We start from the raw sequence: 24,877 nt of genomic DNA on the forward strand, positions 1-24,877 counted from the left end.
GGAGAAAAAGAAAAACCAAACCAGCCCGTGGTTCTGCTTCCGTTGCCTTTTGCAAAGGGCGACTACTTTGTTCCACCGAGAGCCTGTCAGAACTGAAGCCACGATCCGAGGCAGGCAGGCGACTGGCCAAAGCGAGGCTGGTCTTGGGGTCGCCTGGCTCAAGCGAGCTCGACGCCTTTCGCATCCCCCGCGCACGAAGTTTCATCATCAGCGCTCGGGAAAGGACCTGCCAAAAAAGCTCGCTTGGCTCGCTGCATTGTGGCGCGGCTTCCTTCCTTTTCTTTTCTTTTCTTTTTTAAAGAATAATAAAGGAGGGAGTGAAACGTTCTCTTCCCTCCCCCCGCCCCGCAAAAGAGCCAAATGGATCGCAGAAGAGGCGCAGGGAGCAGGGGGGACCGGGGCAACTGCCAAGGGGGTATGCCAGTGAGGTGTGGCTTGCATTTAAATATCCAATATGTCAATGTAAGGGGAGTGTGTGTGTACGTATATAAAGTCCAGTTTGCATCGGATCGCCGGACAGATCCAGCAGCTATGAAAGGCGGCAGGACGAGGAGGTGGAGGAGGAGAAGCAGGGGGGGACGCGCTGGACCAGGCGAGCCGGCGCAGGCGGCTTGAGCTGGGGAGCTAGCAAGCGCAAGAGAGCGGCGGCGACGCCGGAGGAATCGCAGCCTCCGAGAGGGCAAGAGCTACTGCCCTCCGCTGGACCCGGAGCTCGCGTGGCTCGTTCGCTAGTACGTTCGGGCTTCCCTGCTGTCTCCTCCGGGCTTTGCGCCCCCGCGGTGGCCATGGCCGAGGTCGGCGGCTTCCTGGGCTCCCTCGATTTGGATTTGCACGGATTCTCCTCGACACTTGGGAGCGTGGCGCTCGCCGACTCACCGGGCTTTTTAAACGAGCGCCTGGGGCAGATCGAGGGGCGGCTGCAGCGGGGCTCTCCCACTGACTTCGCCCACCTGAAAGGCATCCTCCGACGGAGGCAGCTCTACTGCCGGACCGGGTTCCACCTGGAGATCTTCCCCAACGGCACCGTGCACGGCACCCGCCAGGACCACAGCCGCTTCGGTAAGCCACGGGCGGGGTGGCAGCGGGGTTGGGAAGAGGCGTGCGCGACGGCGCTGAGCGCTAAACAAAAGCAGCGGCAGCAGCGGCAGAACCTTTAGCTCCCTTTCCCCTCAAAGTTGTAGGGAGAGTTAGCTTGGGAAGAAAAAGCGGTCGAGCATGGAGGGGCAGTAGGCGCAAGGTAGGGAGAGGGGATTGGCAGCAGCTCGAGAGGGGCGCCCGCTGGCGGGGGGGCATGCAGCCCCTACCCGCCGCGTGGGAACGTACGCCCGCCTTTGCGCTCTGTGGAGCAACCTTGCGTCCCCTGTTTACAGCCTCTGTGCTTTGGTTCGCGTCCAAGCCACGTGGTCGCCTTTCCTTCTCCCAAACTCTTTCTTCTCTCTCGGTCCCTGAACCGAAAGACCCCCTGATTGGAATCTCCTCTCTCTCTCCCTCTCTGTTCCACCCCACCGCACCGTGTTGGTGGAGGAGTCTCCCGTTCCGTTCCCACTAGCGTCCCCACCCCCGTCTCGAAAGCAGGTGTCCTTTTTTGCTCTGCCGGATCTCTCGCGCAGTCACAATAGCCGCGGAGAGCTGCCTTTATGAACTTGTTCAAAGTGCCCCGCCGCCTTGTCCCACATACAGAACTAATTACACTAGTAATATAAATCATCCCGAGCATGGATATAATTAGAATGCTAAATAAATGCGCTCACTCCCCTGAAATGCCAGCATGTTAATTTTCAATTTCCTATTCTCCCACTGCTAAACCGTTTTGCAGGTGCACAAAAAATACTTTAAAAAGCAGGCTCTTTAAAAAAAAACCAACCAACAAAAACAAAACTAGAACCAAAGAGAAGCAGGCTAGAAACATGTTTTACACACACACACACACACACACACACACACACAGGCCCATGCAGCTTGCAATAGGGTAGTTTGGAAAGCTGAAGAGAAAACATCAGTTCATAAGTTTATTGTTCTAGCCAAAGGCCGTGACAAACTTGTAGCTGTAGTATTAATAAGATAATTCATAACATAAGCTTGGAAAGCAGAGAAGAGACAGGCAGGTGCTTTTGGAAACCCACCCTTTGCACAATTTTAGACTAGGCACTGCTCTTCCTCCCTCTCATACCTAGTCATTAAGGTCGCAACCCTATACCTGTTTGCATGGAAGTAAGCACCATTTGATGCACTCAGGCTTACTTCTGAGCAATATGTGTGTAGGGTTGTGCTGCAAAGGGAATTTGAAGCATGAATAAAATGTGGAACCAAACCAACTAAAAATAGTTTCATAACTTTACATCCTTCATATGAAATGAAGTTTCATGATGGTAGGAATGTGATCAGAGCTTGGTAACTTTTATTTGGCAAAATATGCAGACCCCTGTCCTTGGTTCACTGAATGCTGGGAATGCTTAATAATCATTTTTTTAAAATGCAAAGAAGAAAGTGAGGTGCAGAGAAAGGAGTGGGGTCTGTGAACCACAGGTGTCTTGCAGGGACTCTCAAGAAGGTCCAACATGGAGACTTCAGCCATGCATCCAGCAAGTCTGGAATCCTGGGATAGCTGTGAGCACCACCCCTACCCTATTAAGATGTCTGCAGTGAAACCAGTTGTGTTCTCTCTGTCTTGTTACACACGCGTGTTCTGCAAGAAATTGAACACTTTAAAAATATAGGAGTTAGGGGGAAAGAAAAAAGGCTTACGGCCCTGTCCACCACCCACCAAGCTGAATGGTGGTTACTCCCAAGTAAATGTGTACAGGATGTCAGCCTTACTATAAATGGTATCTGCTTGGTTGAATCAACAAGCAAAGCCCTAACCGACAGGTCAGTGGAAGGTACTAATAGGCACAACCAAACCTTGTTTAATTAGCTCCTGAAAGACATAATATAATTTCCCTGTCCCTAGGAAGGAGATGGGTAGAAGAAATGGTGTGTACACCTCAGCTAGCTTTGGTCCAACCTGGCTACTACTAGCACCTGCATACAAACACACACAATTTCTAAACAAGCTATGGATTTTCTACAGCTGCAGGTCAATAAACTGCGAGAGCAACCTTCAGTGAAATATATTAGGTTTGCTGCCAAGGATTGGCATGTAAGAGTCTAGAGCAGCTAGCCAGAGTTTAGAAATAAAGAAGAAAACCTTCCCTTTGTTCAGTGACAGCAACCCTCTTTTTCATTTGGTTTGCAAGCTGAGTTTGAAGAGTTAACTGTATGGTGCATTCAATAAATCGAAACATTAGCATTCCACAAGTGTTTCAAGCAGTTGGCATCCAGCTATGTAAATGAGACCAGGCTTCTGATATAAAATATTATAGATTTCTGCTCCAGGCTTCTCCCAAAGGCAGTGTAAAATAAATAGTTATTTGTTGTAATTGGAGGGCAGAGCCTCAGGGGGGAGGGATCAAACTGGAATCCTCAGGTGCAGATCAAGTTGGCTTGAACTCTAGGCCCGAGAAACTCGGCACCTCAGAGACCTGGCATGCTGTATTAAGTTTTTGCCCTCAGCCAATCATGAGCAATTAAATTCTGGAGTTTGTAGCTTGCATTCAGGCTTCAAGTGGCCTTTCGCTCTTATTTTACAAGAATTAAGCAAGTGGGGAGGATCTCAACAAATGTTTTGAGCTGGAGACTGGAACCTCCATGTTTAGAAGCAGATGCTTAGCATAAACAAATGAAGAGGGTTGTTATCTTCATTTCTGCCTCATGAACTTTCCATAGCCATCTTGCTGCCCAGTGTTGAGAAGAGGGTGCTGGATCTCAGAACCGGCAGGCCTTTTCTTACGTCTTTAAGAGTGCAGAACACATTTGAAGCTGGATCACTGAGGCTAGCTAGCTGGCTGTCACTGAGGAAGACCTGGGCTGTGAGTTAAGAAAATGGACTCCAAGAAGTTAAGCATGGTGATTTGGGAGATGTAGCAATGCCCACCGACTTGGGTGGCTTTAAAAGGCGTTTGGGCAAATTCTCAGAGGTTAAGGCTATCAATGGCTACTAGTTATGGTGGACATGGCTACCAAGATCAGAAGCATTATGCCTCTGGGGAACATAAGTAGGGAGAATGCTGTTGTGTTCCTGTCCTACTCAGGGGACTTCCCATAGGCATCAGGTTGGTCGTGATGGGAACAAGATGCTATTCTAGGTGGGCTTTTGTCTGATTCAGCAGGGCTGTTACATTTTTATTGGCTACTGCAGAGTTGTCAGTTCAAATCTTGTGTGCAGAGAGACAGGCTCTGTTTCTTTAGAAAGAAGGCTTATGACTCCATAGCAGAGCACACCCACTTTGCATGCATAATGTCCCAAAGTAGTCATTGAGAGATGCTGCTTGTTGGAGTACATGGTACTAAACCATGAGAATTGCCAGGCAACTTCATATATTCAATACTATGGATCTGCCATTGCTTATTACTACCCCTCAGGTAGTGTTACTTTACTTACCTATTAAGGGAAACTTACATGGAGAATCATTTGTGTCTGGATACTGATTGCCTGGTACTCTGAGTAAGAGTCGGGGTAATATCCTGAAGCATTGAAAGAAGGCAGATCTGCAGCCACTTCTGGGTGGGAGGGCTAGAACGGGAGCCTGCTTCAACAAGTTGAAGAAGGTCAGGTGAAATCCATATGATGTGCATGCTGTCCCACATCCATCCCAGAAGAAAGATAATCTGATCTGATCAAGTCTTGATGCAAGGAAGGGTGGGTTCTGTGGACCAGGAGCTTTCAAACTTTCGAGCTCAGTCTTGGCAAATTAGGTGCTTTCCAGATGTTGTTGTGTACAACTCCACCAGCCCTATCCTCCATATCTGTGCTGGCTGGTGCTAATGGGAAATTGTAGTTCAAAACATTCGGAGGGTGCCAGGTTGGTGAAATCTGAGCAAGCTGTTGAGAACCCTTTTCACTTTGAATCCTGGTACAGAGGATTATGGGAAGAGTCCTAGTGTGTGTAGTCCATTCAGTGTTGGCCCTCACTTTTGCTCTGTGTGAACACCTAACACTTCTCTGCTGGAAAGTGGAAGGGAGGTCTTCTCATGGAGGAATACCTGGTACGCTTCTGAGGAATCCCAAACACAGATTGAAAACCACTGCTGCAGATAGCCCAGTTAGCAACAGAGAAGGAAAGAAGGCTATGTATTGCAAAATAACCATGTGTCCCTTCATTTTTATTATTGACATGGTCAAGCACCCAAGAATGGTTGAAGTGCTAACCAGCCCAAGCATAACTCCTCATACACCACTATCTTATTCTCTTAGCAGCTGAGAAACCATCAGCAGAAGGTAGGAGGATAACAGAGATGTAAGATGCATAGTCTCACTGGCTCAAGTCCTGTAGGCTAAAATCCCACTGCCCCCTCTTGCCCAACTACCTGCAAAACTTCAAACCAGTATTGAATTCATTTGGACCTTCTTACAGCTTTCCAACAGTCTGTGACAACCTTTGAGGCTTCACCTAACTATTTGCAAATCACTATCCCAGCACAACGTCACAGCCTGTGATGTTCATTTAACTGTAGACCAGCAGTGAGGAGCCTGTGGCCCCTCTGGACAATGCTGGACTAGTACTGTCTTTGGGAATGGTCATAGCTCAGTGGTAGAGCATCTGCTTTACTTGCAGAAGGTCCCAGACTCAATCCCTGGCATCTCCAGGTGGGGACAGGAGAGTCCTCTGTCTGAAACCCTGAAAGAACCACTGCCAGCTAGTGTGGACAGTACTGAGCTAAATATTCCTGTGTTCCCCCTGCCTATTGGCCATGCTGGCTAGGAGTTATGAGAGTTGGAGTCCAGCAATATTGGGAGGGCCACTGATCCTGCATCACTGCTATGGCCACATAACAGTGATGCAATTTTGGGCTAAAGGCTGTAGTTCTTACTTCAGGGCATCCTCAGAAGGTTCGTGAAGGGGCTGCTCTAGAAGGCGCATTTAAGGTCTTGCAACCTAGGCTGCAGATGCACAAATTGACTGTACCTCAAAAGTGTACTGTTGTGGTCCCAGTGTCTGTGCTTTGTCAAGAGCTGAGTCAGAGCTGAACTGTCCCCAAGCCACATTGCATTTCTTGAATAGCAGGTACCTTCATACTTTGAAAGTGAGACATGTAGAAAGCCACCTTCCACCAAGCCAGACTTTTGGTCCCTCTGTCTATCTACATTGACTGGCAAGGACCCAAACAGCGTCCTTTCCCAGTCTCTACCTGGAGATGCCAGGGATTGGAACTGATCTCTTTTTTATGCAAAATACATGTATCCGTATTTACAGCAAATCCCAGCAGTCCATTGCTTCAGCGTGGCAAAATGTGCACAATGGCATTAAGAGCCATTTCAAGAGCCTTCTCAACCTGATGCCTTCCAGATGCTTTGGACTACAACTCCCATGAGCCATAGCCAAAGGAGCCATGCTCACATCAGCCCCAGTGTCTTCTAGCTGTGCTGGCTGGGGATGATGGGAGTTGCTGGGGATGATGGGAGTTGAATTACAACACTTTTCCATGTGTAAGTAGAGCTGGAAAAGGAGTCACTCTTACTTCTTAGTACCCCCTTTTAAAAATCCCATGCATCAGTTTCACAGTGGAAATGACCAAAGTAAAAAAAGAAAGAAAGCATATTACTGTATTCAGATAAAGCAATTTACCTTAGTTCTCCTTTCCTTTAAAAAAAAAGGAGGGGTACTTGACTTGCTGTTTAATGTTCCAGTTTTTCATACTTTTATTTTAGAAACTGAAAGCAGGATGGTTGATTAAGTATTTAGACTACTAGAGGCTTTGGAATGTGTAGTTTGTAGGCAGTATAATGTCCAATGGCAGCAGCACCCCTGCTAGGGCAAACACTGCAGCAAAGTTTTGCCGCATCAATCAGACACCAGTTCTTGCCTTTGCGTGCTCTGCTCTGCCCTCATTGATGTCTCCTGAAGCAGGTCACTCCCTCACCTTTTGCACAGCATGATCAGCCTTCTTTGTAGGTGAAATGGGAAGCTTGCAACAAAATTTACTATATATATATTGTACATACACACAGCACTGCACAGCACAGCCACACATACTTTTGGAGGCTCACCTTACATACAGGATGGGTTGGATCCAGACTAGTACTCAGAGTTCCATTCAGACTCATTAAAGAGGGATAAGACAATCAGTGGCTACTAGACACGTTGGTCATGCTGTGCCTCTACACCTGGAGGCAGCAATGCTTCTGAATACCAGTTGCTGGAAACTGCAGGAGGGGAGAGGGCTCTGGTGCTTGGTTCCTCGGTTCCTGCTTGTGGGCTTCCTTCCGGGAGTATCTGGTTGGCCACTGTGGAAAGAGGATGCTGGCCTAGATGGGCCACTGGCCTGATCCAGCAGGGCTTTTCTTATAAGAAATGGGACAGGGGTGCAATTCCCCACCCCACTTCCCACTTCCCTATGCATCCTACTGTGCCCCAATGGAAAACTTTATGGGAGCCGCATGCTAGCAAGGGGGCAGGCAGAAACAACAGACGTGACTCTTGCCTTTGTGTCGAAGGCTACATTCCAGGCATGCAAATGTCAGAGGCTTCTTATGCACTCATTACCACAATCCACCTCAACTGATGCATTATTGGACAAATTCATGGAGGAGGGGACTATTGGTGGCTACGTCATGATGGGAGCTATGCTGTGCCTCCACACATTTGGAGGCAGTAATGCTTCTGAACAGTGGCTTCTGGAAATCCCACGAGAGGAGAGGGCTCTTGGGATTGAATCTTGCTCCCTGATTTCCCAGTCAGGGACCTTGGCATCTTGGTTGGCCAGTGTGATCGCAGGATACTGGACTAGATGGTCCACCCACCTGATCTAGCAGGCTCATCTTATGTTCTTACTATTGTGGTTCAAATACACGTTTCAGCAGTCAAAACTGCTTGAGAGAGGCCCAAAGCCGTGTTAGGCAAAGAGCATGGCCTCTGAAAAGTCTCGTGGGCCAGATAGAGAAGCCTGGAGTGCTGCGTTCCCTTGAGAATGGGCCTAAGATTCCCCTCCCCAGTTTATATTCACCAAAATGACAATTTGCCATTGCAGTTGTGATCGTCTGTGGTACATCATCAATAGGACTCAATGGCTATAAGTATTCGGAGCAGTAGATACTGTTGCAACAAGAGGCCTTGTGGTGGGTGGGCCTTGAGCGAATTGTGCCAGGGAGTGTGTAGCTGGTCCAAAATGTTTGAAAACTGCTTTCCTTGCCCACCACAGACCCTTATCCCCCAAAACATGAGCAGCAATTCTGCCTGCTCAGCAGGGCTTTGTGTGTGCTAGTGTGTGTAGGGTATACTCTTTGCTGCTGTTGAAGCTCTCCTGAGATTTTGCAGGCTTTGACATGGACACCCAGTGCACCTGTTTCCAAACAGTTGCCTGGGGGGCAGTTGGGGGGGGTGCGAGAGAGAGATTTAGCTGAAAATTTAGATTTGCAGATACTAGTACAACATGCAACATTGTTCTGAAGCCCCCTTGCCCGTGGATATGGCTGTACGAGGAGAGACAGGTGCAGGCAGCTGAAGTAATCCTTAAACAATTGTTTTAGTAGTATAACAATGACTGGCAGGCTGCCCTGCTCCAATGGAAGTTCAAAGATAATTCAGCTTTTCAGACATCAGAAATTCCAGTCAAATCTCACAGAATGTGATCTGGAGAGGCTCAAAAGAGTGAGTGGAATGAATATCTCCACCACAGAAGAGAAGACAAGAGCTGGAAAAACAAATCATGTTTGGCCACAGAAAACTCCCCCTTGCAAGCAGAAAGTGAATTCTTGACTGAGTCCCAACAGCCACTCCCAGTACTGGTGAAGCATGGGTGTTGGAGGCTTCCCTTGCAAATTGAGCTAGATAATGGCAAAATTCTTTCCCAGACACCTTGGTTGGATTTGCATTGCCGTCATTCTTTCTTTAAAATCTGAAGCATGCTCCTCCTGTCCAATTTTTTGAGGTTATATTGCAGCTTTTGCCAACCTCTTTACTACAGCTCCAATCAGCCCTAGCCAAGACATAGAGCTGCAATTTCTAGAGTTTTCTGCAAAGAAGGGTTGGTGGTTAAACTGTTCCAGGAGGGGAATAAAGGGAGGGGGGTTATCTACTAACAACTCTCAGCACCCTTGACAAACTACAGCTCCCAGAATTCTTTAGTTGAAGCCATGACTGTTTCTAGTGGTATCTTTAAATGTAAGGTGTTAGTGTCACCCAAGTGAACATGTAACTGTTTTTGATATGTGATCTTAATGTTCTTCTGTTTGCCGAATGTTTTAGCTGTTCCTGTTTTATCTGTAAACTGTCAGCATATAAATAAAAATTAATAGTATAATAATGATTAATGCCTTTATTAAGGGGTCTCTGAAGGCAAATGACATATAATTCTTAAACATGAACGATCGATTTTGATTTATTTATTGTACTTCTATGCTGGCTTTCATTGAAATGAATCCCGATGCAGCTTACAAGCAATTATGATTAACAAATCAATATGGCATTTATCAGGGACGTGGGTGGCGCTGTGGGTTAAACCACAGAGCCTAGGACTTGCCGATCAGAAGGTCAGCGGTTCGAATCCCCACGACGGGGTGAGCTCCCATTGCTCGGTCCCTGCTTCTGCCAACCTAGCAGTTCGAAAGCACGTCAAAGTGCAAGTAGATAAATAGGTACCACTCCAGTGGGAAGGTAAATGGCATTTCCATTCTCTGGTTCGCCAGAAGCAGCTTAGTCATGCTTGCCACATGACCCTGAAGCTGTACGCCGGCTCCCTTGGCTAATAAAGCATGCTGAGCGCCGCAACCCCAGAGTTGGCCACGACTGGACCTTATGATCAGGGGTCCCTTTACCTTTACCTTTATGGCATTTATCACCCATAAAACAATATTAACAGCATTAACTAAAAAGCAACTAAGAAAAATAAACTCAGTGCTGTTAAGTTCATACACACATGCTCCACGCCCCATGACTTATAATCTTCCACTCAATTAAATTCATTAAAATACACATAAAACACACACAATGCCCATTGTTAAGACAGCTCAGCCAGATGTGCTGTCTGGCATCCTCGGGTAGTGGGCCATGGTGGGAATGATGGGGCTCTTGGGCCTACCATCAGTGGCAAAGTGGATGTAGCTTGCCCAGGCACCATGGATGAGGAACTTGCCCAGATTGCTCTTGATAATAGGGAGGTCCATTCCCACTCAAGGAAGTCAAAGACAAGCTTGTCCCTCCAGAACAACAAATCACAACTGCACTCTGTGTAGCGGCTGCCCACAAGATCCAGCAATGCCTCCATTAATAGTATTGTATCTAAATCATATGTGCAAGGATATTCGTACATAAATCAAGTCACTGTCATAAAACTGAAAGGAAACAGTAAACATCTGAGTGCAGTGTCCGTCCATCCCCTTCAAATTTTGATAAGCATGTCAACCTCAGTTTGTGTTCATAGCAGGGAGGGATTTGATTTTTTTAATGTTGTAGCAACATCATATTTCTATCTTAAGCTAGATATGGCTGCGTCTTCTCCACCTCAGTTTCCACCATGGTCTTCTTCAAATAGGTGCCATAAAAATAAATACAGGCCCTTATAACAACAAAAACACCATAAACAGGCAGAAACCTCTAATTTTCTGTAACTTTACACCACGCATTGTTTCAAATACATGCACACAATAACTTCACCACCAAACTGTTTCCAAGGGGCTCAGCAGCCTACGAAAAGGAAGCAACAGGCATGGTCCTAGCTATTGTGAGATAATATAGGCTAAAATAGGCTAATTGCCCATAATAGTGGCCACTCCCTGACTCAACTCTTCCACTGAGCACATTCAGCCTTGCTAAAGTGGTATATCTCATTGGGTTATGAATGCACTAAAAAAGCATCCTTGTGTGATGAGGAAACCTTACCTTGTTAGGTGTCCTGATCACAAAGAAGCTACTGAATGCAATTGGCCAACATAACCTCCCCACCTAGTAGTTCGAAAGCACTCCTAAGTGCAAGTAGATAAATAGGTACCGCTTTATAGCGGGAAGGTAAACGGCGTTTCCGTGTGCTGCGCTGGTGCTGGCTCGCCAGAGCAGCTTCGTCACGCTGGCCACGTGACCCGGAAGTGTCTCTGGACAGCGCTGGCCCCCGGCCTCTTAAGTGAGATGGGCGCACAACCCTAGAGTCGGACACGACTGGCCCGTACGGGCAGGGGTACCTTTACCTTTACAACAGAGCTGAAGCAATACAGCTCAAACCAAATGCTGTGTAGGGTATGTATGCAAGGCAAAGCTCCAAGTGTTTCTCTCAGTGCAACTTCTGGAGCCAGAAGCATGAAAACCTTCTTTTCTGGAGAGTGATGTATTAAAAATGAATAAGTAGGGCATGCGCAGGCTCAAGCAACAAGGTGATACTATAATGAACATGGAGTGCAAGGCAGTCACGATGACATACCTGTTCTATGTATAGCCATGACATCGTCCTTGCACTTGAGGTCTTGCTAGTATGCCTTGTGAGCTCATGAGTGACTGAGCAATGAATGGTTCTTCCAAGTGGTACTTTGAGAATCTTAGAGCTAGCAAAAAAGCATGTAAGTGATGTAACCCAACCAGGGCGGGTCAAGTGTGCTTGTGAAGGGTTGGATGGACATTCTAGAGGCTCTATAAATAAATGGGAGGAACCATGTGACTATCACTGCTCTTCTCTCCCTAGCCTGTTCACTTGCTGTTGAATGCAACCTCTCTGTGTGCTGTTAGCTGCAATTTGGGGTTCTTGATTTGGAGGCCCCTTAAGGCCTCCATGAAAAAGTAGCAGTTCTGACCTCCTCACTGCCATGTGTCTTTCTGGCCTACCACACCAAATATCCTCATGTCTGGTGGAGCTACAGCTGTCCTGGCTGTACCTAAGGAGGTAAGTGCAGGGTTTCCCAAACCTGGGTCTCCAGCTATTTTTGGACTACAACTCCCATCACCCCTAGCTAGCAGGACCAGTGATCAGAGATGATGGGAGTTGTAGTCCAAAAACAGCTGGAGACCCAAGTTTGGAAAACCCTACTTTAGTGGAAGGAATGAGACTGGACATGCTGCTCTTGGCTGCCCCAGAGCTGTTCCCTACATTGAATACTTTACTGCTATGATTACATGGACCCCAGCTTTGGGAAACATAAGAAGCACAACCACAAATCATAGAATTGTAGTGTTGGAAGGGGTCCCAAGGGCCATCTAGTCGAACCTGTGCAGGAATCACAGCTAAGGAATCCCCAACAGGTGGCCATCCAACCTCTGCTGAGAAACTTATTGCCTCGCTCTCACTCTGGATGCTTCAAGTACTAGGAGCCATTGATAGCCCTCTCCTCCATGAATTTGTTCACTCTTCTGTTAAAACCATCCAAGTTGGGCAGCCAGCTCATGATGTCGCTATAGCTGCCTGACACAACATGGCAGCAACACACCCCTCTCCTCCTGGCCCTAGAAGGAAATGGGGAAAGGGAAATGGGGGAGGGGGGAGGCTAAGGGACTACCTACCCGCTTCCCTGTGTTTTAAAATCAAGGGAGACAGGGAGGAAAAAAGAGGCAGCACTTACCAAGAGGGAGGTCTGTAGGATTCCCCATCAAGGTCAGCGCCATTCTGGCATCAGTGGTAACAAGCAGAAGAACAGGATGGGAGCAAGGCAGAGGGTCCACCCCTTTCCCAGCCCAGCTCTGCTCACACCTCCACATTAGACCAGCTAAAGTCATATGCAAAGAAGTTTGGTTCCGCTTGTTGAGAAGCCTCTGGCTGACAGTACCAGCTAATGTTTCCAACAGCTGCTACAAACACCTGTGGAAAGCCCCCTTCCAATGCTCTTTCTGAACTGCTTCTACTCATTCTCCCTCACTATGTAACTGCCTGCCTTTTTCCTGGTTTTTGAGTAGTAGAGAGGAACATGGAAAACAATTTACGGGCCTTCCTTGTTCTCCCAGCAGCTCTGAGTCCAAGAAGTGGGGTGCTATTCCAGGGAGGGAGAGGACTCTAGCAGGCAGAGCCAAGAGAGGGTTGATAGGAGGTGAGTGACTGTAGTGACTTAGGAATTGCTAGCTGCTGTGGTCACTCAGAAGGTTTCATCCTTGTGAAACTTCATTCATAGTCTTCTCTCTTGAACTGGCCCATAGCAGCTTAATAATCTACTTTTATGCATTTGTGCAATTCTTACTCATTTTTAGGTTACTCTGCATAGCATAAAAACAGATTGTTCCTCTTATTGTATTTGTGACCTTAATGATTGTATTTGTATACCCTCTTTGTGGTATTTCCCCAAGGTGTTCAGTTTTTCATATGAAAGGTTGGTTCCACCACTACCCCAATCCAAACGATATTATTATATCCACAAACTCTCTTTAATAAAGCTTCTCCAAGTACTGCTGGAAGAAATGGATTACACTGACCCATTTTGTACTGGCTTCAGACCACATTTTGTCACTCAGGCTTGGTTTCTCTGATATATAATCTTGATCAGAAGGAAAACCAGGAGCAGGAGGAGGATGAGGATGTGTCGATTCTCCTTGATTTCAGCAGCTTGAGATACCATCAGCCACTGAACCTTTCTGGACCAGTTCTGTGGGATGGGGTTGGGGGCATGATGATATGATGGTTCTGATCCTACCTTCAATGGTGGTTTGAGAAGGCAGTATTGGAGGATCTCTGCTGAATCCTATGGCACTTGTGTTATGTTATGGCACTCTCTCCTCCCACCCTACTCCCTAACATCTGTATGAAGTCACAAAGTAAAATCACCTGAGGATTTGGGGAGAGGTGCCGCAAATATCCATCTCAATTTCTCCTTGTCAGGTGAGGCTGTGAAGGTGCTGAACCAGTAACTGAATGTGGGAATGGGCTGAAAGCAGGCCAATAAATTGAAGCTGAATACTATTAAGGTAGAGGCACTGCGGATATATGTGCTTTGGGTTAGGGGAAGTGGTGAGCTAGGCTCTGATGCAGATTGTACCACCCACTACCCCTCCAAAGTCAGCAATTTCATAGCCTAGTGCCAGCTTTGTCACTAGAAGCCCAGGTTGACTCAGTGACACAGCTTCGGCTGGTTCACCAACTGTGGCTGTTTCTAGACAGAGACAGTCTAGCCATGGTTATCCATTATCTGGAATCTTCCTGCCCTCAAGTTGACATGGAAGCTTCAAGTGATGCAGAATCTGGCTGCCAGACTTTTGATTACCACTGCTACATTTCTTTGTATACCAGTCATAAGAGAATTTCATTGGCTGCCTGCTTGCTTCTAGGGCCAATTCAAGCTGCTGACACTTGCCTTGAAAGGCCTAAATAGCTTGGGGTCCAAATATCTGAAGGAACACCATCTTAAGGTATACTGTTGAGGGTTTATTTCCCCCAGGTACTGTCTTTATCAAAGATACACTCTCCAGTCTCAGGAATGAAGGCTTTTTCAGCTGTGGTGCCCTGGCTGTGGAGCTCCTTCTCAAAGGAAGCCTTCCTGGCAACTTGGTGCCAGGCAAAAACATTTCTAGTTGCCCAGGCCTTTAAAATTCTTAAGTCTTAGTCGTGTTCATTTTAAATATGATTTTTTTAAAAGGATGTTATTTGTCCTTTTATTGTGATATGATATAAATGAGTTGTGAAGTCTGGATAGATTTTAAATTGTTTTATTTACTATAATGATGCCCACCAGGAGTGGTATTGTTGTTTGTATTGAATAACTCTCAATTTTTAATTTCTTTTCAAAGGAATTTTGGAGTTTATAAGCTTGGCTGTAGGGCTGGTTAGTATCCGTGGTGTGGATTCTGGACTTTACCTTGGGATGAACGAGAGAGGAGAGCTGTATGGATCGGTAAGTGTTAGCCCTTCAGGTTTATGGAACATCAAATACTGTTAGAGTGGGTAACATTAAGGTTTTATCATGCCTTCCTTGATGTTTTCCAAGATACCCACTTCAATCTCTTGTGGCTCTGACTTCCACAGCTACTCTTTTGCATTTGGGATCCCCAGCAACTGATTAGTGACCATGGCACAATTATGGTACTGAAAATGAGCTGCAGCTATGAGTTGCAGAAGTAGTAGGCTCCACAAAAAGTGAACAGAAGTGTAGGGTCTTTTAGCCCACGTTAAAGGTAGCCACCTATGAGGTAGGCAGTCAGTGATCAAGTAGGATAGGAGTTATGGCTCAACAACATCTAGAAGACTATTGTCATTATTTAATGTATTTATATCCCACCTTTCTCCCAAATAGGGATCCAATGTGGCTCACATTTTAAAATGATATAAATTACAAAGTTATTTGTATTTGACCAGTGGTCAGCATCACCCACACCTTCGTTTTCTATGCCCTGTCTAAATAAGATGGTCTTAGCTTGCTAGCAGAACGATTACAAGGAGGGAACCATTCGTAACCTCTGCCGGGAGGGGATTCCACAATATGGGAGCAGACACAGAAAAGGCTCTCTCTTGTGCAGACTTCACCTGCATGGATATGGGGTGGGGCTGTAGTTCAGTGGTAAAACACCCAGGTCCCTGCCACTGCTTTAAAGGTACACACCAGTGCCTGCCTTGAATTATACCCAGAAACTGACTGGTCATTTGCTGTCCATTGTTTGTTTGGGGAGTTTCTGGCAGATCCAAGAGTATGACTGATAGTGTGTCTCTTTTGAGGTTCTCATCTTGTTTAGGAAAGCCATGAAACACAGACCATTGTCAGGTCTGTGGGTATTTTGTGCTTATATTTAAATGCTGCATTCAACATCACCACCAAAGAAAAGCCTGATTTTGTGACTCAGGGTTCATCCACACTTACTGTATATTTTGCCCTGTGCTTTCTAGGCACAGGTCTGTGTCCAAGCACGTTTTCTTTTTCTTTTTTCCCCTGCCACTTTCCCCAGGAAAGCCCACATTTTAACTCTGAATCAGAACAAATGGCAATTCAGGCTTTCCACAGAATGGTTCTCAGTGGTAAAGTTTTTGCAGGGAAAGGACTGGGGCCCCAAAAAGTGCTCAGGCATGGAACTTTAAAGTGTCTAGAAACATTGCACAGAAGAAAGTCTGGATGAGCCCTCTTTTAAAATGTGAACATTTAATAGAGATGCACATTTTTTCACTTGCATAATTTCCGCTGCTATTTTACAATTATTTTGCGTAATTTCTTCTGGTCTTGCTACTTATAGTGAACTATAAAAAGCCTCACACACAGCCAGTGGAAATCTTGTTCAGACACACCTCTGGGCTTCTGAGACTTCAGTGAACACATTTTGGCATATCTTCCCAGTCATCTGGGTCAGAAACTTTTGAAAAGTTGGAGCTGGGACTCTAGGAAGTTCTATATTCTACACTCCCCTATAATTGTGGGCCTGGCTATTGCTTGGATGCGCTCTGCTTTGGAGCAGCCCACAATTTGGACCGGAAATTTGCCAGTCTTGTTATGGATCTTTCCTGCTCAAATTAGAAAATAAGTTAAAATGCTCACCTGGGTGTCTTGATTATGCTAATCTGATTTAAATCCCAATTCCAAATCAAAGTCAATTCAGACTAATTATAGTATCCAGTTACCCCTCTGTGATGTGTTCTCTTGGCAGTCTCAGCAGGAAAGCCAACCCCATGCTGATTTCCAGTTGGATGATTCCATGCCATAAAAAATCTTTTGACACATACAGGATTCTTACTGGATTCTGCTTTATGGCACAACACTGCAATGCTATTTGATGGGTTGGCATGGGAAAGTGTCGGATTTGGCTCTTTCTAAGCATCTAATGCAAGGGATGCAGGTGGCACTGTGGGTTAAACCATAGAGCCTAGGGCTTGCCGATCAGAAGGTCAGTGGTTCGAATCCCCACGACGGGGTGAGCTCCCGTTGCTCGGTCCCTGCTCCTGCAAACCTAGACAGTTTGAAAGCACGTCAAAGTGCAAGTAGATAAATAGGTACTGCTCTGGCGGGAAGGTAAACGGCGTTTCCGTGTGCTGCTCTGGTTCGCCAGAAGCAGCTTAGTCATGCTGGCCACATGACCCGGAAGCTGTACGCCGGCTCCCTCGGCCAATAAAGCAAGATGAGCGCCGCAACCCCAGAGTCGGCCACGACTGGACCTAATGGTCAGGGGTCCCTTTACCTTTACCTAAGCATCTAATGCAGCAGAAAATTATTTTTAAAGACCAAACTAACCACAGTCATTTTGACAAGGTCTGGTTGCCATATATCAGCAATGTAAAACAGAAGTGATGTTAATGTCAGACCTCCAGCCACTTACTTATGAAGAGGCTGTCACAGATAAATGAAGCCTTGGCGATACATTCAGTGATTCAATTACTTGACAGCGTTCCTGCTCATTTTCTTTCTTATATGTTCTTTCATTTTATTAATTTCATAAAATATATACACCACTTGATTGTGTGTGTGGGACCCTCAAAGTGGTTTACTAAAAAGGATAAAGCAGTAAAATTATGAGTAAGAAAGAATGACAACAATAAATTGAAACTATTGAAAAGTTAACAATACACTAAAAACAGATTAAAACTCACATCACCTTTCTATACATCTGAGTAGGCTTGTCTAAACAAGAATGTTTTTAGCAGGTGCCAAAAAGAGTACAGTGGCGGTGCCTTCCTGGTGTCAATAGGCAATGTGTAGTTGCAGATCATGTATTCTATGGGAATGGAAGTGGTTCAGTGGGCATATATGGGGGTAAGGTGAAACTGAGGTATATGTAACTGATGTATGTATGTATGTATGTAACATTCTGCAGGTTTTGTTCAAATGTCATTTTATTATAAAGCCAATAAAATATTCTACAAAATAAAATAACCCATCAACACCGAAATGTTCAGCATTTGCAAATTTTCACCATGGTGGACACAGAGCAGCATCCTGCACAGGCTGGAACATAGGAAGCTGTAGTTCCATCCAACCCAATGTTTTCTGCTTTGAATGGCAGAGGCTCTCCAGGATCTGACACAGGAGCCTTCCACATCACTTGCTAACATTTTGCAGTTGGAGGTGCCATGGGATTGAGCTGGGACTTTTCCAGATGCAACTGCGTCATTGCTAGTGTGTGATGATGTTGAAGCACATTATGAAGGAGCAGGTTCTCAGACACGGCCACTAATCCACACGCATTGGCTTTCTCCCTCATGGCTGCCATGGTGAAGAGGCCTAGTTTGTATGACATGTACAGTGCAGATTTTCCAACTGTCTTGCATGGGTTCCTCCATGAGATGTGTAGAGAGCCAGTGTAGTATCGTGGTCAGGGTGTTGGTCTAGGACTTTGGAGACCAGGGTTGAATCTCCACTTGGCCATGAAGCTCACTGGAGTTGACGTTGGGCTAGTCACTGCCACACCTTGAGCTCTTTGTAACAAAGAGCAGGCTTCCCTGAAATAAAGATTGCTAGCCACAACCCCTCTTCTGTCACAGAGCATTGCAAGAGTTCTATCATGCTCGCAGTCCATGCAGAGCATCTCATACCATCCAAGGACACTCCCCAAATAGGAAAATAGCAAGTTGCCTTGCACTGTCAGTTTAGCTCAGTTTAGCTCATGTCCACAGTGCATGGCCTCAACTCTTCAGAGTTTCCAATGAGACATTTATAGCCCTACCTGGAGGTGTCATTGGGGATTGAATCTAGAACCTTCCGCATGCAAAGTATATGTTTATGACTAAGCTATGTTTCTCCCCACTCCCCACCCCGAAAAACAATTAGGAACATAGTTGGTTTTCATAGCCTGAGTTAAGCCATAGCTCCAATCCCGCTCAATATTCTTTACACTGACTGAATGTTGGAAGATTCAGGACACATAAAAGTAAGTACTTATTCACTCAGAGCATAAATGGTCTCAGCCCTGTATATCTGAAGGAGCATCTCCACCCCTGTGTTCAGCCCGGACATTGAGGTCCAGCGCTGAGGGCTTTCTGGCGGTTCCCTCACTGTGAGAAGTGAGGTTGCAGGGAACCAGGCAGAGTGCCTTCTCAGTAGTGGCACCCACTCTGTGGAATGCCCTCCCATCAAATGCCAAACGGATAAACATCTAGCTGACTTCTGAAGACATCTGAAGGCAGCCCTGCAGAGGGAAGTTTAAATTAAAAAGTTTGATGTTTTATTATGTTTTCATATATTTTGGAAGCCGCCCAAAGTGGCTGGGGCAACCCAGTCAGATGGGCGGGGTACAAATAATAAAATAATTTATTATTATTATTATTAGAATATGGAACTCGCTCCCACAGGAGGCAGTGATGCCAACTTGGATGGCTTTAACAGAAGACTGGAGAAATTCAAGGAGGAGAGGGCTATCAATGGCTCCTAGTACTTGAAGCATCCCGGAGTAAGGGCAAGGCAAGGAGGATGGGTGAAAGCATTCACACGCCTTTGTGCTGCGAGAAGGATGGGAAGCTTCTCCCACGTTTGATCTCGCCGTGTCGCCATACACATATACATCATACACTCTATAGTCTGATAGGTGACTTTTGCACGCGTGCCCTCAAGCCTGCGCCTCCAGTGAGGGCCAGTTTCATGCTCAACCCTATCAAGAGATGCTGGGGACTGAACCTGGGACAAAGCAGCTTCTCATGTAAGAGGATCCTTATGGAAAAGGATGTGGAAAGGATTCCCTTAACACTGTGGGGCAGGCAGTAGCATGGCCAGCAGTATATTGTGCAAGGGAATACTAGTAAAGTGAATGGTTTTCTTAAAACCAAGGATTGGGAATTTTCTTCCATCCAAGGGCCACATTGCCGATGGGCAAACGTCTAGGATGCCACATGCCAGAGATAGGTAGAGCCGGAGGCAAAAGTGGATGGAAGAACAGATGTGACTCTTAACCTAAGCCTTCTGACTTCTACAATGCACTCATCCCTCTTATCTAGGCAAGCAATAGTTCAGGGGGCACATTTCAGGTAGGCAAAAGCACCTGAGCAAAGTATGGAGAAGGACCAGTGAGAGGTGTGGCCTAGGGAGAATCCCAAGGGCCAGACAGAGAATTATGGGGGTCACATTTGCGCGTGTGCGCGCACACACACACACAGCCTGATGTTCTCCACTCCTGTCTTAAGCACGTTGTTCATAGAAGGCTCTTCCCAAATAATGGCCAGGCAGGACAAATTAAAGCCTGGTCTAGATTACAACAGTGTGCCCAACTCCAGATCAGCCTGCTCCCCAGCCATCGAAAAGGACCCTCCCGTGAGATATTCTCTTTGCAAGGTGAAGGCCATAGCTCAGTGACAAAAGCAACTGCTTTGCCTGCGGAAGATCCCAGGTTTGATCCCCTAAGGAATTTCCGTATATGGCTAAGAGAGAACCCTGCTTGAAACCCTGGAGAGCTGCTGCCAGTCAGTGCAGGCAACTGAACTGGATGGACCTAGTCTAGCAGTGTTCCTGTGTCAAAGTCCCATGCTCAGATTAAGCCAGTACCATTGACACAAAAGGATGACTAATTCCGAAGGAGCTGAATCATCGTATCAATATCAGTCAACCATTCCTGGGCTTAACTATTTTAGGGATGTGACCTCAGGATATCCTTACTGCCTTGGGGCGTGACCTCAGCCCATGGTTATGTTGCTTCTCGGAATCCCTGTGCTCAGACGGAACCTCCCAGGGTTGTTTTGCTCTTCTCTCTGCAGCAGAGTCCCTAGGAATTAAACCACTGCTATCATTTGCTCCCTAGGGCACCTACTCAAACATTTGCCATTAGCCTTGGTTCTCCTAAACACCATGTGAGGTGCTACTCCTGTTTCTCGGGGGCTTATTTGATGGAAAACTCCTCCATTCAAAGTCATTTATAACCATTCATTCAAACAAATCCAGATGTCAGGAAGAATGGAGTCATGGAATCATAGAACTATAGAGTTGAAAGAAACCCTAAGGGTCATCTAGTCCCTTGTGATGCTAGCATAGCGGCCTTCTTTCCATGCTACCTCTCCATGTGCAAAGTCAGCCCCACTGTGTTCTATGGGTCTTACTTCCAAGCAAGGAGGCACAGGGTTGCAGCTATAAACTTGGGGTACATAGGGATTGCTGGGGAATGACAAATACAGAGCACCTCATGGGCTATGGCACCCATGCTGCAGATAGACAACAGAGGATGGGTACCACTTTCTTGCCCTGCTTGTAAGCTTCCACAAGGCAGCATGTGTTCAGGGGCAGAGCCCACACTTTGCATGCCAAAGGTCTCAGGTAGCATCTCCAAGGTAGCAAGTAATGAGGGGCTGCAGCTCAGTGGTGGATCATCTGCTTTGCATGCAGAAAGTCCCTGGTTCAATCCCAAACATCTCCAGGTAGGGCTGGGAGAGGCTTCTGCCTAAACCCTGCAGAGTCAGATAGGCAATACTTTGAAAGCCAATGTGTCATAGTAGTTAGAGTTTTGGATTAGGACCTGGGAGACCAGGTTCAAATCCCCACTCAGCCATGAAGGTTACTTGGGGGTTGGTCACTCCCTCTCTGCCTAACCTACCTCACAGGATTGTTGTGAGGATTAAATGAGGAGCGGGAGAACCATGTATGCCACCTTGAGCTCCTTGGAGAAAAAGGTGGGATATAAATGCAACAAACAAACAAACAAACAAGCACACACACACACACACACAGCCTGAGACCCTGGAGAGCCACCATCAGAGTAGGACCACATTGCCCAAGATGGAAAGGACTTTATAAACCTTGCTTCTTATATTCAAACGGCATGCTGAACAAAATGGGTCTTTGGGTTGATCCAGCAGGGCTGCCCATGTGAACGGAATGTTTGTAGATTATTCTTCATAAGTCTTTTTCTCCCCACCCACTCTCTCTCCCTGATCCCCTCTTCCACCCCACCTACACACACAGAAGAAGCTGACAAGGGAGTGTGTTTTCCGTGAGCAGTTTGAAGAAAACTGGTACAACACTTACGCTTCAACCCTCTACAAACACTCTGACTCCGAGAGACAGTATTACGTTGCTTTGAACAAAGATGGCTCTCCCAGAGAAGGATACAGGACTAAGAGACACCAAAAATTCACTCATTTTTTACCAAGACCTGTGGACCCTGCTAAGATCCCTGCAATGTACAGACATCTCTTCCACTACAGGTGATGTTCTCTGCAGCTTGAGCAGCCATTGTGTATATATTTACTTGGGTTTCCATGGTTTCTGCCAGGACGCTCCATCCCATAGCCATTCCATCGTTCTTAACAAATCTGGCTACCAGATAGAGGAAGCACTGCCTATTCCTTGGAGTTTTCTTTTCTTTTCTTTTCTTTTCTTTCTAAAGGTATTATCTCAAAGTTGAGTTTACTCCCGGGACAGGTGAGGATAGGGGCAGGGTGGGAGCTGAGCTTGGAAAACCCTACATAAAACCATTCATTAGTTCAATTACTCTCTTTATCTGGTGGGCTAAGAGAAGGCAAAAATTGACACGGGGGAGAAAAGATTATTTCTGAAATGACAACCACCACCGCCAGCACCAGTTCCTAGCCATGCGGCCATGGTGGCCACACCACAGAAGACCACAGCAATGACTTGTGTGTACTGCTCACAGGCTTGGAATAGTTATTAAGAGGGCCCACAGAATGGATGGGGCCTCTTCCTATTTGACACTTGGGTTCTCTTGAGGTGGCCCTAGCAGACTCATTCTATGTTGCTAGGCCAGAACTCCTCACTGTAGGCTCTAGCTGATAAGACTTCCATAGTGGGAAAATGGAGGGCAGAATCTAGAGTATCCAAACCAAAGCTTACATCTGGCAATCCTGGGTCCAGAGGGATGTGAGGGAGGGGGGCGTTGTGTGTGGGAACACACGTGTGCATGTTTCCTGCTGTTGGAATAGGAGCAGAGGAGGGTGAGTCAAGGACCTTAACATTCTTAACACAATCCTGTTCCTAAGGACAAAAATCTATTTATAAAATGTATATGATATTTATTTTATATATTTATTTATTTCAAAAAAAATTACTATTTTTAAAATGAGAGATATTATGGCCCAACTTTCAACAGGAAGGGTAAGGTCCTATTGGAATAGGAGGGAGGAGAGGGGGTGGGGAGAAATGAGTTTTAAGAGCTTTTCGGCAATAAAATTGTCTTTATATATTGCGGGTGGCTTGCTAATTTATTCCAGTCACATCCATTGTTAATTATGAGGCCCCTCCAGATAACATTATTTTTCTCTTCACACGCATTCAAGATGAGTTGTTCTCTTAATGGGATCGATACTCCCATGTTCATAGAATCATGGAATTGTAGAGCTGGAAGGGACCCAGTCATGGACTGGCTAGACACAGAGGAATGGTGGGAGGCACCAGCTGGGGAACCTCCAAGGAAAGAAGGCTCAGAGTCCAGGGAGTGGTGGTGGGACTACAGTATGTGGTCAGAGGGAGAAGATGGAGCAGACTGGGAGGAGGAGGTGTCAGGAGCTGAAGAAGTAACAGGATTTAGTTAGCAGGGAGAGGCTGTGGCAGAGGGCAGTCCAGAATCAGCAGGAAAGGAGGGGGGCCAAGAGGCAGAGATGAGGCAGGCTGCTGAAGAAGCCAGGGGGTCTCCCCCTTCTGCTGCGACCAACTCCCTTCTCCCCTGGTCTCCCAGGACCCGAAGAGGTATGAAGAGGTCGGAGCAAAGACGGACGCGCCGGCGTTGTCTCAGATTGCTCAGGAAGGACCCAGGAGAGGAGGAGACTTAGTCAGCTGTGGGAAGGCGGGGACCTTCAGTCTTCACAACTGCCTTATAGGGGCAAAACCTACCAAGAAGAGTTGCTGTGCTCATTAGGCCTGGCACTCCTGAGCAGGCCTTGTCTCTAATAAAGAGTTAACTTCACTTACTCTGTGTGATTTATTGCTGGCTGGCTTCCAGACACCCCAAGGGTCATCTAGTCCAACACCCTGCAGTGCAGGAATCACAGTTAAATAATCCCTGACAGATGGCCATCCAAGTTATGCTTAAAAACCTCCAATGAAGTAGAGTCCACCACCTTCCAAGGTAGTCAACTCCACAGTTGAACAGCTGTTCAAGTTGATTTGCACCCTCGAAACTTTCAGGATTGTCACATTACATGAGCAGCAATCCATCTGTGAACCAAAGCCTTTCAGCAAATATCCTAAAATCTTTCACTTAATAAATTCTCCAGGTTTTAGAATGTGCCCCACCCCTACCTCAGTTGCACTATAGCATCTTGGCAACAACCTGATTTGAAGTTGCTTCCTTGTGGTTTAGCCACTCCCACATACTTCCTGTTTCTGTTGTTCTTGTGGAACTGAACAAAGGTTTAGCACAACAATTGCAGCCAAACATCAAGACTTAAAAAGTGGAAGTATGGTGCTGGCATGCTGTCACAATGTAAATCATTTACACTTAATTGAAAGAGGTGTGGAGACGAAATTGCTGCCCACCTGTTCTCTTTTGCTTCTGAGTGGAAGCTTGGGGGGCTTTGCTTGCGTGTGGAGTAGTGATGGGGGAGAGATTCAGTTCAGTCCACACTTTAAAAGCAAACCGACCTGATATGAACTTCCTGAAGCAATATGAGAAGCAAAACACAGCCAGGTTTTGAAACTGACACTTCTGAATTTTGCAAGGCAGTTTCGTCAGTCAAGTAACCTGTATGAAAATGCATACTGCTAGGAGGATGTGTGCATAAACACGCATGGACACATGAAAATAACATATAAAAAATGTGTTATGTATGTGGAAACTGCTCAATAAAAATGTGCGTATCAGGCAAAAGTTAAATACAAAAGTAGTGTGTAAATTTGCCTTCAAGTGAAAAGGATGGGACAAAAATCACACACTGGTGTGGGAATGTGGAGAATGGAGTTTAAGACTAGAAGAATAACACTGGGATATGGAGAGAAACCAAGTTGACAGTTACATATCCATTGTCATGAGGGTCAAGAGGAAGCTGATCCCATTAGGATTTTGTTTTGCTCAGGGAAAGTGAATGTAGGCCAAGC

The 24,877-nt window shown here is 46.3% G+C and overlaps 1 protein-coding gene and 1 long non-coding RNA gene across 6 annotated transcripts; one reads left to right on the forward strand and one right to left on the reverse strand.

The window, feature by feature from the left end:
* The first annotated feature begins 222 nt into the window (after nt 1-222).
* Nucleotides 223-23,747, forward strand: FGF16 (fibroblast growth factor 16). 4 transcript variants are annotated; one of them, XM_083485399.1, is made up of 4 exons: nt 223-1,059; nt 14,727-14,830; nt 21,794-22,032; nt 23,520-23,747. In XM_083485399.1, the coding sequence occupies exons 1-4, from the start codon at nt 786-788 to the stop codon at nt 23,611-23,613; spliced, it is 711 nt and encodes a 236-aa protein (XP_083341525.1). In that variant the 5' UTR covers nt 223-785; the 3' UTR covers nt 23,614-23,747. The 4 variants fall into 4 exon arrangements, 3 of the variants coding, with proteins under 3 accessions (XP_083341525.1, XP_083341524.1, XP_083341526.1); XM_083485398.1 differs by having other exon boundaries at nt 231-1,059; nt 21,791-22,032; XR_014521395.1 differs by having other exon boundaries at nt 233-1,059; nt 21,791-22,249.
* On the reverse strand, nt 7,467-13,025 carry LOC310698369. 2 transcript variants are annotated; one of them, XR_014521464.1, is made up of 3 exons: nt 12,578-13,022; nt 11,449-11,569; nt 7,467-9,051 (listed from the first exon to the last, which is right to left on the reverse strand). It is a non-coding gene; the product is annotated as an uncharacterized lncRNA (long non-coding RNA). The 2 variants fall into 2 exon arrangements; XR_014521465.1 differs by lacking the exon at nt 7,467-9,051 and adding an exon at nt 9,465-10,593 and having other exon boundaries at nt 12,578-13,025.
* Nucleotides 23,748-24,877: the final 1,130 nt, after the last annotated feature.

This window comes from Podarcis liolepis, assembly GCF_965112155.1.
Source record: "Podarcis liolepis genome assembly, chromosome: Z".
In the NCBI taxonomy this organism is placed as follows: Eukaryota; Metazoa; Chordata; class Lepidosauria; order Squamata; family Lacertidae; genus Podarcis; species Podarcis liolepis.